Here is a 13,806-nt window from a genome sequence, read left to right on the forward strand (position 1 = left end):
GAAGGGTTTCTATTGCTTAAAGCCAAGCAGTATATCTTGTTTGTATCAGTAATTAATGTTGAATAGACAAGAAGTAAGTCCCTGTGCATAGAAGGTAAACCTTGATGTGAGGTCCAGGTGGGTGAGGAGCAGACAGTGGGGAGGGAGTGGTGCTACTGCGCACACACTGTATAAAACTTTCTGGAATTGTCATTGTTTGGTACTCCCTGTGAGAGACATTATTAATTGCCTATTAATGCAGAAAATTTTTCCTTTCTTCTTGCTAACAGGACCCCAGGCAATAAATTATAATTAGTTGGGAGCAAATTATGATCCTACTAGTTTTCTAACTTCCCCTGCTGCCAGCAATGGCCATGGGGCCCAGCCCTGGCCAATGAGATAGGAGTGGAAATCTGATAGAAGATTTCTGAGAAAATGTCTGCCTTTGTGATCAAAAGGGACAGAAATGGCTGATACCAACCCTCCATCCTTCATGACTGACATGAAAATGTGAGGCCTAAAGCTGGAGTAGCTCTCATGGACACTAAAGTAGCAAGTGAAACATTAAAGGCCAAGAGAACTCTAGAGATGCTGGTGCTGATCTTGTCAAGCTAGCTGCCTGCCTCCTGATATTTTGTTATATAAGAAGTAATGCCCCTGCTGGCTCATATGGTTACTTTTAACTGAATTTTAAAAAGATACCCATTATTGGTTGATGTTACAGAATTAATGTTAATTTAGGGGAATAATTTAGGGGAATAATTAGGGGAATAATAGTGAGATTTTTATTCTTAAAAAGTGTGTACAAGAGTATATAGGGGTAAAGTGCCATGATATCTCCAACTTATAATTCAATTGGTTCAGGACAAAAATGAATAGTGGTAAAACTGACAGGGCAAAATGTTAATGATGCATGTAGCTGAAGGGTATATGGGCATATGAATCTTTCAACATTTGTATGTTTGAAAAACATTAAAATAAAACTTGATGGGAAATAAGACACTTCTTTTTCAAGACATTTTGCTTTTCCCAGTTAGAAAACTGTCATAATATACTGATTTGGTTAGAACAAAACACTTTTGTGTTTTGTCATCTGCCAGAAATTGCCATAATAATACAAATCATTCATTGTTGGAGGCAACAAAGTTAAAAATAAAATTGAGTAAAAAAACTCCAAAGGAACAAGATGAGAATGGCATCCTGTTACACGTATACTTAGGCAGCATACCACATAAAAAACTGTAGCCACCAGACCTGCCTATTTGTTTAAGTCCCTTTAAATGAGCCATTACGTCACACTCAGCTGGAAGCACTCCTGACATATATGTCCTGTGTGTTAGTTAAATCCATGTACCTCAGATCAGGACATTCATACACATAAGGACATTCAGGGTTTTTTCTTTTCTTTTCTTTTCTTTTTTTTTATTCCTCAGCGAAAATAATTGGCAAGAAGACTTTTGAAATCATTTTCTTTACAAAACAACTTACCAAAAACAGTTTACCCTTTCCTGTGAATAATCAAATTGTACAGCCGAACACTCTGTCAAGTCTAAGATCCGAATCGGTTCTGGTGACTTAAAAGAAAAAAAAAAACAGCCTATTGTCATCACACACACACACACAAAAAAAACACATAAATTTGTTCAGCACCTATTTCCCTAAAAATCTTCCACTATGGCCATTTTATTTTCACTGAGGGGGCTGATCATGGAGAAGCTTACTAAGGGGTGTCATAACCCCTGGTTTGGGGATTGGCTAGTTATGAAACTGGATGTTAGAAAAAGATTGTCTTTATCAATTTAAATTTAACAGAGATGCATTTTAAATACGGAAGGGAATCATAGTTTTCTTTCATGTTTTTAAACTTCTGTTTTCTCAGAAAATTGGGGTATGGAAAGTAAGAAGAAATAAAATAATTTCAAATTGGCTTAATGAAATGGGCATGGGAAACAGACATTGTTGTTTGTTTGTTTGTTTGTTTGTTTGTTTGTTTGAAGTAGGCTCCATGCCCAGCGTGGAGTTCATCTTGGGGCTAGAACTCAAGACGCTGAGATCAAGACCTGAGCTGAGATCAAGAGTTGGGGATATTTTTGATAAAGGGAGAAATTGCTGCAGAGAGAGCTAATACATGGTGACAAGAGAACAATCCCATTGCCCTAAGAGGATGCTGTGCACTGGGAGCTAGTTGAGCCAGTTCAAAAGAGCAGTTGCTGGAACACACATCTCATCCTTGTGAAAGAACTCTGCTCGAGGCTCCTGGCTGGCTTAGTCCATGTAGCCTGCAGCTCTTGATCTTGGTTGGGGTCATGAGTTTGAGCCTCATACGGGGTGTAGAGCTAACTTAAAAAGAAAAGAAAAACTCTGCCCATATCACAAATCAAGAATTCATATTTCCAAACATTTATTGGTGTTTCAGTTGCTCATAGGGAAAAAAATCAGAGATCTCAATGGCAGATGTTCCTTCCATCTAGAGAGCTGATTTTTAAAAGGAAAAGGTATTATCATGTTTCTCACCATCTGGTCTTTGAAGTATTTCAGTTCATTCCTGTGCAGCGTGAACCATCTTGTTTTCCAGGTCTGAGGAAAAACAAAAACAAAAACAAAAACATGTAGGTTTTGGACATGGGAATGCAGTATTTGAACTGGACCATTTCCTTTCATTTGAAAAGAATCTAAAAGATTAGCTACAATAAAATATTGTTATGGCAAAGTCATCTCTGAAGAAAAGTTTGAAAATATCTACAAAGACAAATGATTTCATACGTAGAGTTCATGATGAAGGCAGAGATATTGACAGATGTAAACAAATACAAAGTAATAGTCTAAACTAGCCAATCCCCAATAGTAATAGTAATAGTCTATTATCCAAGGTGATTTATGACAAATCACTAAATGTTTATTAACTCTATGATAAGAATAGGTACCATTTTGTAAGCACCTATTATGGGCTAGATACTACCCTTGGAGATTTATATATATTACATCCTTTATACAATGCCAAAAATATTATTGTTTAACAAATACACAAATTGAAGTTGAACAACCTCAAACTACATGATTTTCTAAGAGTTGTCTAAGAATTCCACAGTATTGGTAGCAGGTGCTGTTGGTTCCCACCTTCTCCCTCCTAGGTACTAACAGAACCCTCATCTTCTCTTGAGTGGCAATATGCCCAGTTAAAAAAAGTAACAGACAACTTAAAAATAAGTATGTTATAAGCATAAATACTTTCCACTCTTAGGGAGCATCCAGTCTAATAGGAACACAAGTAACAATATTTAGGTTAACGTCAAGCAGGTTAAGTGCCCTGACTCTTAAAATAGGGAGGAGTAGACATATTCTATGAAGGCCTTCTTAGCACATTAAAATGAAGTAGCGTACTTTGAAAGGCACAATTACACAAATGGAGGGACAGTGGATGCCCCAGATTAGTAAAGTTTTAAATTGTGCTTTCTTTGGGATTTTATAACATAGTTACATTAATGCCAGTGATGTTTTTGGCCTACTTTTAGGTAAACATTTTATACAATTTTGACTTCCTTGTTTAAAAAAAAAAAGAGAGAAATCTTCTAGAGTTAACTTGCTACTTTCTTCCAGGATTGTTCCATGAAAAGGACTGTATGTTTTGGGGGCAGTGGCGGGTTGTAACAGTAAACTACTCTCACACCTTTGACATTGCCAAAGAAAAGTCAAGTGACTTTCCAGAATGTTGACTAATATTAGTGATAAAGATCAACTCTTGAAACAGGAAAATATTATAACTGGGTCAAAATAGGCAATTATGCTTTTTTAAAAGAAAAAGTCAAAGCAAGAATTTAGTCTACATGACATGTTGTCTGTCTATGGCCGGTGCTAGCAAAAACATGTCTTCTTACCTTGACCAGGCCCCCCTGTTTGGTGAGGTAACCTTCTTTGGTGCCCAGCTGAAAAAGAAAGAAACTCCAAGTGAAGCCCAGAACTATTACAACATGATTTTTGTCTTTCTATTTCGGTCCTATTTGAACATGAAACACCAGTTTGCCTTTGACCTTTAAATAATTGCCTTACATTTCTTCCCCGAGACACTTGAAAATCCTCCCTGTGTTGTGAGAGACTGTTCCCAGACTGGATCATCTGGAGGAATTCTGTAGCAACAGGTGATCACTGGAAGACTCTCTTCTAACTTGAGAGTAATTTGCAAGCCATAAGCCACATCCCGGCGCTTGTAAACGTCAGTGTTGGGCAGTGTTAAGTGAAACCCAGCTGTTTATTTTTTATTTTTAAAAATATTTTATTTATTTATTCATGAGACGCACAGAGAGAGATAGAGAGAGACACACACAGAGAGAGAGAGAGGCAGAGACACAGGCAGAGGGAGAAGCAGGCTCCATGTAGGGAGCCCGATGCGGGACTCGATCCGGGGTCTCCAGGATCACACCCTGGGCTGAAGGTGGTGCTAAACCGCTGAGCCACCCGGACTGCCCAACCTAGCTGTTTAAATTGTTGCAGCGGTGTTCCCCACAAAGGTGCCTGTGCGCACCCACACACACATTGACATTGGGTCAATACATCTAGGAAACTCTGGATGAAGTAGGAGCATTTCATTACTCCCCAGAGCCTGCATTATGCCAGTATTCCTTGTGAATTTTAAGAGGGAACATGAGAAATAGCATTTCCAATATTTATTTTATCACATGATCCTCTTCCATTCCCCCCCCCCCACCGCCCCTTTTTTTCAGAGACCATCTCTTGAGACCTCTATTCCGTGGGAAAGACTTTCAGGAATGCAGATTTATTCACATTTGCTTATCCAAAAGGGATTTGAAGTGACAATGAGTCACTTCTTAACTCACATAGCATTAATTCAAGGATAACACATAGCTGGCACCTATAAAAGGTAAGGACTGGTGGGGAACTGTGCAAATAGAAATATGCATGAAACAAGGATCCTAAGACGAAGAAATGTGTAACTACATAAATTGCAAAAACTGAATTCCTTGTAGGATATTTTGTTTGAGCATGACGTTACTCTGTATCTTACATTAGGCAGATAACAGAACAAAGAGAAAAATGTTTCCAAAGCAAAGGGAACAGAAATTTTAGTAGGAGGGAGTCGTTAAAAAATGATGAATCCCACAACAGGAAAGCTAAGGAAGCTAACATTTTAGATAGGACTTATTCTTGTATCAGGCTTGCAAGATATATTATCTCACTTAATCTCTACCAACACAACCAACTGGTATTTCACATCCCCCAGGTCCAAAACAAAACTGCTCATTCCCGTCCCCCAGACCCACCCCTCCTGCCATCTTAGCAAAGTCCTCCTGGACTACCGTGTGACTCTCTTTCATGTACCACATTCAACCTGTCCTAAGACTTGTCTCTTCTACCTGCACAGCACACCCTGAAGTTCACCAGTTCCTACCCCCACTCCCCAGTTTGAACTACCACTGTCTCTCTCTGGACCACTACAATCGCCCCCTAAATACTCGCCTTGCTCCAAACTTTGGCCATATTCCATTTTCCACTTTGTGGTGAGAATGAACTGTTTTAAAAAAATGTTAAAGCTTAAATTATGTTGCTCAAAACTCTCACAATTTCTGCTTGGCACTTAGAACAACAACAAAAAATCCTTTATCTTGTCCTCCAAGGCCTTCTATGTTGTTCAAAGGAGATAGAGCTGACATTTCGGATGGGAGACTTCTTTTCCTGTGTAGCAGCACAGTTGGCTTCCATGGCCCCTGCCCATCGTTGGGAAACAATTTTCCAGGGCCTCTTACATGTCTGTATGTCTTATCAGCAAGGTACCAACAGCCCTTTGTTCCAGACCCATTTTTAAAGCATGTTTGTAGAGCACACAACCTTAGAAGATGGAGAGAGTGTCTTCCTCTAGAGGAAGGGGCAGATGACCAGCGGTCTGCCATGAAGCCATGGAGCTTGGTTAGTCTGCGAGCAAGTCAAGTCCAGGCTCTTCACAGTTTTTGACACCTGCTAATGCCAGTAATGCTCCAAAGCACTGTGAATTTCCAAACACTTAGCTGGGTGGTGAGCCCTTTGAGAAAAGATCCACCCCTCCTTCCCTCCATGATCGCATCTCCTACCACATTTCCTCTCGCTCACTTCATGCCAATCATGATCTTCCTGCTAGTCTTCAAAATACCTCGATTTAGTTCTCACCTCTAGGCTCTTATACCGTTCTCTCTTCCTGTGACACTAGAACATGTTAGTAGTTTTCCCTATGTATTGATGCACAATAAGCTCGGTGGATTTGTCATTATACAGTGTGGGTGCAGCCAGACTCCCCCAATTCCTCACCACTGTTTTAAAAACTCCATTATACAGACACTTCTATGTAGAGTCATATTGAGATTAGGGCAGGAGAATCTATCTGATACTTGAAGTAAGCAAAGAAGGGAAGCAATAAGGCTTGCAGAATTGGGTTAAAGAGGTTTATTTCCACCCAAGTATGCTACCTCTTATGCTCACACCCGCTCTACAGCTTAGGTCCTGCATTTTACTGTTGATAAAGAACACGTGTAGTAGGGTATGGTCCAACTGACCCTGAGTGAGGATCTTCAGGGTAAGTGCAGTAGAGGAGAGTGTGAAGCTACATTGACAGGACAGATGAAAGAGATGTTGAGGTGACTGGTGGCAGGGTGAGGGTTCTCCAAGGCCTTCCATGTCGTTCCGTAAAGAGGAAAGTCAGGGAAGGGACGGGTGGGTTGGCTGGAAATCAAAGAATTGATTGGGAGGTAAGTCTTGCTCTGTTCTTTGGTCTCTTTTGACTGGAGACTATTTATTGTCTTGCTTTCCTAACCTTGCTAGTTTGATGAGTCTTCCTACAACTGTAACAAAGCTAAAATATCGCTTTCAATCAGTTTCCAGGATTTTTATTTTTGAGTGGATGTAGCACAGAAACAAAAATGTAACATGCACCACGAACCAGGCTAGGCTACAAAGCTACAAAGACAAGCTATGATTCTTATCCTGAGAAGTGTCAAGCCACCAGGGAAGGCAGACGCATGCCTAGGTAGTTAGGACCCCCCACCCAGCCCCCCTGGATGATGGTTCCAGGACAAAGGCAAGCAGAGGGTGCTCCCAGCACAAAAGAGGGCCACTTTAAAGAAAGCAAGGAGGGGCCCAGGAAGGCTTTCTGAGAGACACTGGTCTCTGATGCCAGTCTTGAAGGGTGATGAGGGGATAGCTGTGGGGGGTGGAGGGGGCAGTGCGGGCAGAAGGAGCGCAGAGAAATGCACTTTGTTGTGAGCCTGGGAATGGCACAGGTGAAGCTGGAGGGACCAGAAGGAACAGGGCCAGGTGGGCCAGAGGACAGCAGGCACCACCGAAGGTTAAGCAGGGAGGTCATGTGATCCATCTGCTTTTTAAGAAGGATCTCGGGGGTGGCAGGGTAGAAGGGTGGAAAAGGTGCTGCAGACAGGAGGGCCACACATTTATAACTGTCATTTGTAGCGGAGTGTCTTGGGGGGATGCCGGTTCCAAGTGTAGAGTCGGCTCTCGGCATTTCTTCTGCGGGTTGCCTTCTTTCTGATCCGCACAAATCCTGATGCTCCTCTTACAGCAGGAGCATTTGACAAAGCAGGAAGGGAGAAGGACAGGGGAGCCCTGAGCACCGTGAGGGGACGGGCGGTGCCGGGAGGAATGTTTGCAGGGTCACAGCTCACGGGACCAGCGGAAATGGGCTCTTGAAAGACAATGAGCGCTCGCTGGGGCCTCACTGAGACTGAACAAGGCCCAGGGCCCACGTTGCAAAGAAGCGCAAATGTTTTCTGTCCGTACCTCTCCTTCAGTGAAGGAGAGAAAAAAAATAGGAAAAAACAACATCCTCGGGTTTTATAGTCAACGTGTGAATATTTTCCTTCCGCAGATAATTGAAATGTAAATTTCTTTTTTCTGAATATAGGGAACTTGAATTACAGTTTGGCCAACCATGTGAACAGCAGCATCTTTCGTCCATCCTAAGTCAGGACGGGAATAGACGTGCCATTTTCAGTGTTTACAGTCCCATCACTATGGCATTGTATTTCTTGAGGATTTACCCTGGATCAGAGGAAATGAGTCATGGGCTTCAAACCTTATGTTCCTTTCCAGGTTTTATAACCCAAGTTAGAGTTTTCACGTGAACAAACGAATGTTTAAGAGTGTCTGACGGCGGCGGCGGATGGAGAGCCACTTACAGAAGGTGCAGTGGGCACGAGGTCATTCTCCGTTCTGCCCGTCTGCATTGCTGTGTGAACCCGGACAGACTCATAAATGGAAGGTTCTTCCACTTTCCTCGGATAGGGGTGTTTCAGGACAATCAGAGTGCCTGGGTGAAGACAGAAGAACATAATCAGAAGAGTAGACCCAGAAAGAAGGTCCCAATGCTAACAAGCAGAGACCTGGGGCTAGATTTTAGCCTCCTGTTTTTAGATCTTTTTCCGTGTTCATTTTCTTGACGTTTATCGAGTACCAACTATGTGCCAGGCACTTAGGGTGGACACTGGAGATATAAAGCATGATGAGATGATTTCTGTTCTCCTAGTGCTCAGGCAAAACTAGCAACAGATGTCAATAAACAGGTAGTCATTTAAGTGGACAGCGTGATGACATCAGTGTCAGAGATGCAGAGGACACATGCCAGGGACGCCCGGGGACCCGAAGACCCCTTCTATGGAACACTTTGGAAAAGCCTTCACGAAGGAGGCTACATGGGTCCAGACTTTAAGGTATAATTGGAAGTCTTCCAGGTAGCCTTTATAAAGGCCGTGAAAGTAAAACCCAACAAATGCACTGGGGCATGAGAGGATTTATTCCATGGTTTCAGAACAAACTTGTAACAAATCAGTGGATCCCAAAAAAAGTGGACTCGTTGCATTTTCCCTACTGTCTCCTACCACCTGATTAATAAAATAAGCTACATGGGAATTTGCTTTGCTCAAGTGAACATGACCTGAACCAGCTTATGTATGATTGCCTTCACTTCCATCTGGAGGAAGAGGACTGGACAGAAAAAGGGCCAGTCTTTGGGGGCTTGGGTGAGTCCCTCCAAGGCTGAGAGCACTTCTGACTCAACACTTCTAACCATCCCCCCTCTATACTCTTCCCTTCTCCCAATCAATTAGCTGATCGGGAACCAGATAACTTACAAAAAGAGTGAGTTAAGGGTTTCTTCCCTCTTGCTATGGTTTCTTGCTTTTTATTTTACTGGAGTCTTATAAAAGGCAGGCCTGAGATTGTACCAGACCGTGGGGGAGATATCAAGAATTCAGTAATGTATTCAACAAGTATTTATTGGGCTCTACTATGTGCCAGACACTTGTCCAGGTAATGAGGATACAACAGCAAACAAAGAAGATACAGCACCTGGTCCTCTGGTAGGGGAGCCAGAAAAAAAAATGAAAAGAAATAGAATATACATCAGGTGAGAGCAGTGTTCTGGAAATCCTAATAGAGCAAGATAAAGACATAAGGCAGATGATGAGGGTGGCGTTGGGAGAAGAATGATATTTCATGGGGGTGGTCAGAAAGGCTTCTTTGAAAAGGTATTTTGAAAGATTATAGATAGTGTGGACCTTGAACTGGAGTAAGAAGGAGATAATAAGGACACAGAGAGATCACCTCTGCAGTTAAAAAGCACAAGATAATAATACTACACCTAAAACAAAGCCAAACCATTCTATGGTGCTCGGCGCTCAGGTATGCATGACGTACTGACTGCAAAAACACAACCGTGGCATCTGAGAGCGGACCAACGTGACTCCTTGCTGTCACTTGAAAAGGGGCACTGAGAAAAGCCAGGAGAGGGTCTCTGACCTTGCCCCCAGACAAGAATGAGACCCTGACCTCCTCCCTCTTCTGCATCCTGTTCACAACTGTAGCATTGGGATCACAATGAAAAATGGCTTTCGCAGCTATCAGAAGCCTCTGTCCTGCCCTTGCACGTCGTCAGCGCTCTTTTGTCAATGTGATTCTTGCATGAGAACAGATCCAGTCATATCAGGACAAGGGGCCAGTTACAGTTTTACAGTCATAATGAAAGCAGAGACGCCTAATTCAAGAGCAGCCGTTGTACAGGCTCAGGGGCTCTGTGACACAATCATAGCATGCCAGATGCTTGGTGAGTGTGGGGTTGGCTCCAGGGTGACCCTCCCCAGAGACTCACCCCTAGCGATGTGCCCAGGGGTCACCATGGCATCATGGAAAGAGCCACTACTGGCGCTCAGTACCTATTGACCCCGGGCAGTCAGTCTAGCTCCTGTTTCCTCCCCAGACACGTGAGAATAATGACTCTTTCTTCCCAAGGCTGTTTGAGGCACCGAATAAAAAGTGTTTGCGAAAGGATTATGAAAATGTTAGATGTTATTATGCTTTGATATAGAGTATTTTTAAATTCGTAAATGAAAACCCAACGATTGCATCTTTGGAACATGAATTTTTAAATGTCGAGTTAAAAAAGCCCCATGTGTGACATTCTGCCAAGAATAAAATGGCAGAGTCTAGAAGCCACTGACTACAGCTTGAAGACGAATGAGTGCCTCCTAAGCCCTTCCATCTGAGTGCGGGAGAGGGGACTGGAGCCCAGGGCTCCAAGCAGCTCACAGGTTAGAAAAAATATGAAATCTTAATGCTTTCTTTTCAACGATGATGCTAAATTTTCATCTGTTTCCATATGTTTAATATGAAAATATATTTCTTTAATGATGCCTTAGAAAGATGTGCCTGGTCAATCCTGTTTTTGTCCACAACCAGGCATACCACCTATAGTGGTTTCCTATTGCTTCTGTAACAAGTTACCGCAGCTGTAGTGACTTAAAATAACTTGAATTTATTATCATATAGTTCTGGAGGTCAGAAGTCTGAAATGGGTCTCACTAATCTAAAAATCAAGGTATTGGCAAGGGCTGTTTTCCTTCGGGAAAGGCTCTAGGGGAGAATCCATTCCTTGTCTTTTCTAGCTTCTAGAGGCTGCCAGCATTTCTTCCCTGGTGGCCCCATTCCTCCCTCTTCAAAGCCAGCAACAGTGCGTGTGAGGCCTGCCCACATTGCCATGTGTCTGGGGTCTCCCTCTACTGCCTCCATCTTTCACTTATAAGGGCTTGCAATTAGAATGGGCCTGCCTGGAAAACCCAGGATAACCTCCCCATCCAAAGTCAGCTAATAGTCCTAATTCCATCTGCAAAGTTAATTCCCTCTTACCAGGTAACGTAACATATTCACAGGTCCAGGAAGAGATGTGGGCAACTTTGGGGGGGGACATTATCTTGTCTACCACAGTATTAGTGCCTGGGAGGTAAGCATAGACTTGAGGGCAAGTTGTGCTATATTCTAAGGATCTCTGGGTGGGGGTGCTGCTTATAGCCACAGAACTATAACCACTTGGAATTATAAAGCCACTGTCTTTTCAACAGGTGCATTTCCCAACGCTGTGAGTCCCTTCAGGGCAGGTATGGTCCCAAATTTATCTTTGTAGCTCCATCTCCTGGTACAGATGCTGACATAATGAAGGATTGATCAGTGATTGGGTAAATGAATGCCATAGTAATTCAGGTTCAAGTCAGAGAAGAGCCTGGAAGGAACCAGCCTTGCCAGGGCCACGATGACCCTGCCCTGGGGGCAAGGACAGGACCACAACGGCATGTACAGCTGTTCACATTTCCAATGGGGGGAGGGATCAAATTCTATTTCAAAAACCTCTTCTAAAGTTTAACCAACAAAAGCTAAACTGAGAGAAATGATAATGAGTCAACAGGAAAGTAGAATTGAGTATAGATTGATTTTTACTAGTAAGATGGTGAATGAGGCTAGATTGAATGGTGGAAGGAAGAAAATGGCAATCTGCGTATAAAACATTAGCTCCCATGGATAATCCTGCCTCCTAAAGATAGGTCTTCTTAGCTGACCATTCTGCCCAAGGAGAAAACAATACATAGGCTTCTTGGCATAGCTGCTGGGTTTATGATGATCTCATCTTCTGTAGAAACTGCCCCATCCTCTACACCAGGGTAGATCCTCACAGGCCCTGGGTGTCCCCCACAAACACCTCACCCGGGTACAGTCATGGGATCCACTTCCCGGGGATCTAATTAGTTACTTCTCTGAAGAGAAGGCCCACTAACTTCAGTTTCTGAGCTACATGAAGGAGACTGTTCTTTCCTGCCTTTGACATAAAACCTGGTCTCAGGAAAGCTGGGTAGAGGTACATTTTTGAGGTGATCAGAGCAGGACCAAGGGAAGCATTTCAGTTCGCTGAAAGCTTCAGAGTTGGCATGATCACAGGGCTGATTCTTTATTGTCTCTTGGTGTTCATCCCACCTTTATATTCTGGGACGGAATAGTAATATCCTTAACTAAAACAAACAAACAAAAAAAAAAAAAAAAAAAAAAAAACAGAAAAATCCACTTCTCTCCCTGTACTTCTCTTGACCCATTGTTTTTTCAATCAAAAGAAAGTTATAGAATATAGCCACCACAGACTCGTTCTATTTCCACCCAAGGCTCAAGGTAGTGCCTTGGCTCCGTAAAGGAGGAACTTGGGGTTAGTGATATTCAGGCCAAGTTAACTCCAGGATTTGATCAGAAGGTTTGGTTAAAGCAAAAGGAGGCAGGGGCTGGTAAAGGGAGGAGAGAGGAAACTCTACCGCCACAGGTCTTGGAAACCTGGCTGCGAGTTTCACTTCAGTTTCTGAGCTACATGAAGGAGATTGCTGCTTCCTGCCTTTGACATGAAACTTTGGGTTTCAGAAGCACTCGGTGGAGGTACATTTTTGAGGTGATCAGAGAGGGACCAAGGCAGGCGTTTCAGTTTGCTTTGACTGAACTGCTAACTTACAGGACACCCACTCTGTACGTAACATTGTGAGATTGCATCGAAGGACTCCCTCGCTTGTATTCCTGCAGGACCTCAGGAACACAGCAAGGGCAGTCTCAAGCCTCAGGCATCGGGGTGATATTCTGAAACAGAGTAGTGCAAGAGCACACAAAGCTCTTAAAAGGGAAACTTCTATTTAGAGTATTTCTTTTATGCACTAAAGCTAGTGCTTAACCCATCAGGTTTCTCAGCTAGACTGGAAGAAGTTTGAAGGTGAGGATGATATCTGGTGCCTCACTATATTGTCAGTAGTAATAGTGTGCAGCTCACAGGTGGCCCCCAATACATATTTGCTGAATTAAATGAAAACAAGACCACATCCATCCATGTTTCGTTATTGCCCTCGGGCTCAGAAAACACACTTTGCGACTGGCATATCCATGACAGGTTCCCCTGTCCCCTCCTGCCAGTGGGAAGTGGTTTTCTAGAGAGAACGACAGGAATATTCAGGATCTTTTCTCCTTTCTTCTTTGCCACCTGCTCTGCAGATGAACTTGAACCCATCATAAAATGGTGCTGGTGAAACTATGTTCATTTACATAGTCAGGGGCTTTAATTTTCCATTTCCAGCCTCACAGGGAGAACTACACAGAGGAATGAAAAAGCAAATGAGTCAGCCAGGTCAGAAGATTCTGTTAAAATACCCAAGTCAAGTCAGGTCATTCTTTCTGGAGCGGTCGCTTGATCTGACCTTTCATCTGAATCCACTGTGGGAACTGGCTTAAAATTTGGAGATGACATAAACATTTGATAAACACAAATTCAATCGTCCCTCACTAACACTTCATGATCCACCAAGGAATGTACAACTCTTGCATATGATACGTTGGAGTGAATTACTATAAAAATGCTTCATTAAAAACAGCAATAATGATTATTTATGCCATGCTAAGAATTATTTTTATAGTCTTACATACCTAATCTCATTCAATCTTCAACAGCAAGTCATGAACTATTAAGGCATGAACTATTAGATCATC

General features: G+C 42.6%; 1 protein-coding gene across 2 annotated transcripts in view; it reads right to left on the reverse strand.

Annotated features, from left to right (window-relative positions):
- The window catches only part of DAPP1 (dual adaptor of phosphotyrosine and 3-phosphoinositides 1), a 48,548-nt gene that overhangs the window by 4,138 nt on the left and 30,604 nt on the right, over window positions 1–13,806 (reverse strand). For both annotated transcript variants that reach the window (XM_026015644.2, XM_072755581.1), the window contains exons 5-8: window positions 8,154–8,284; window positions 3,855–3,902; window positions 2,494–2,556; window positions 1,468–1,553 (exon numbers count right to left, since the gene is read on the reverse strand). In XM_026015644.2, the coding sequence (XP_025871429.1) occupies window positions 1,468–1,553; window positions 2,494–2,556; window positions 3,855–3,902; window positions 8,154–8,284 (328 nt within the window). The remainder of the gene's footprint in view (window positions 1–1,467; window positions 1,554–2,493; window positions 2,557–3,854; window positions 3,903–8,153; window positions 8,285–13,806) is intronic.

Source organism: Vulpes vulpes, chromosome 4 (assembly GCF_048418805.1).
Source record: "Vulpes vulpes isolate BD-2025 chromosome 4, VulVul3, whole genome shotgun sequence".
NCBI lineage: Eukaryota > Metazoa > Chordata > Mammalia > Carnivora > Canidae > Vulpes > Vulpes vulpes.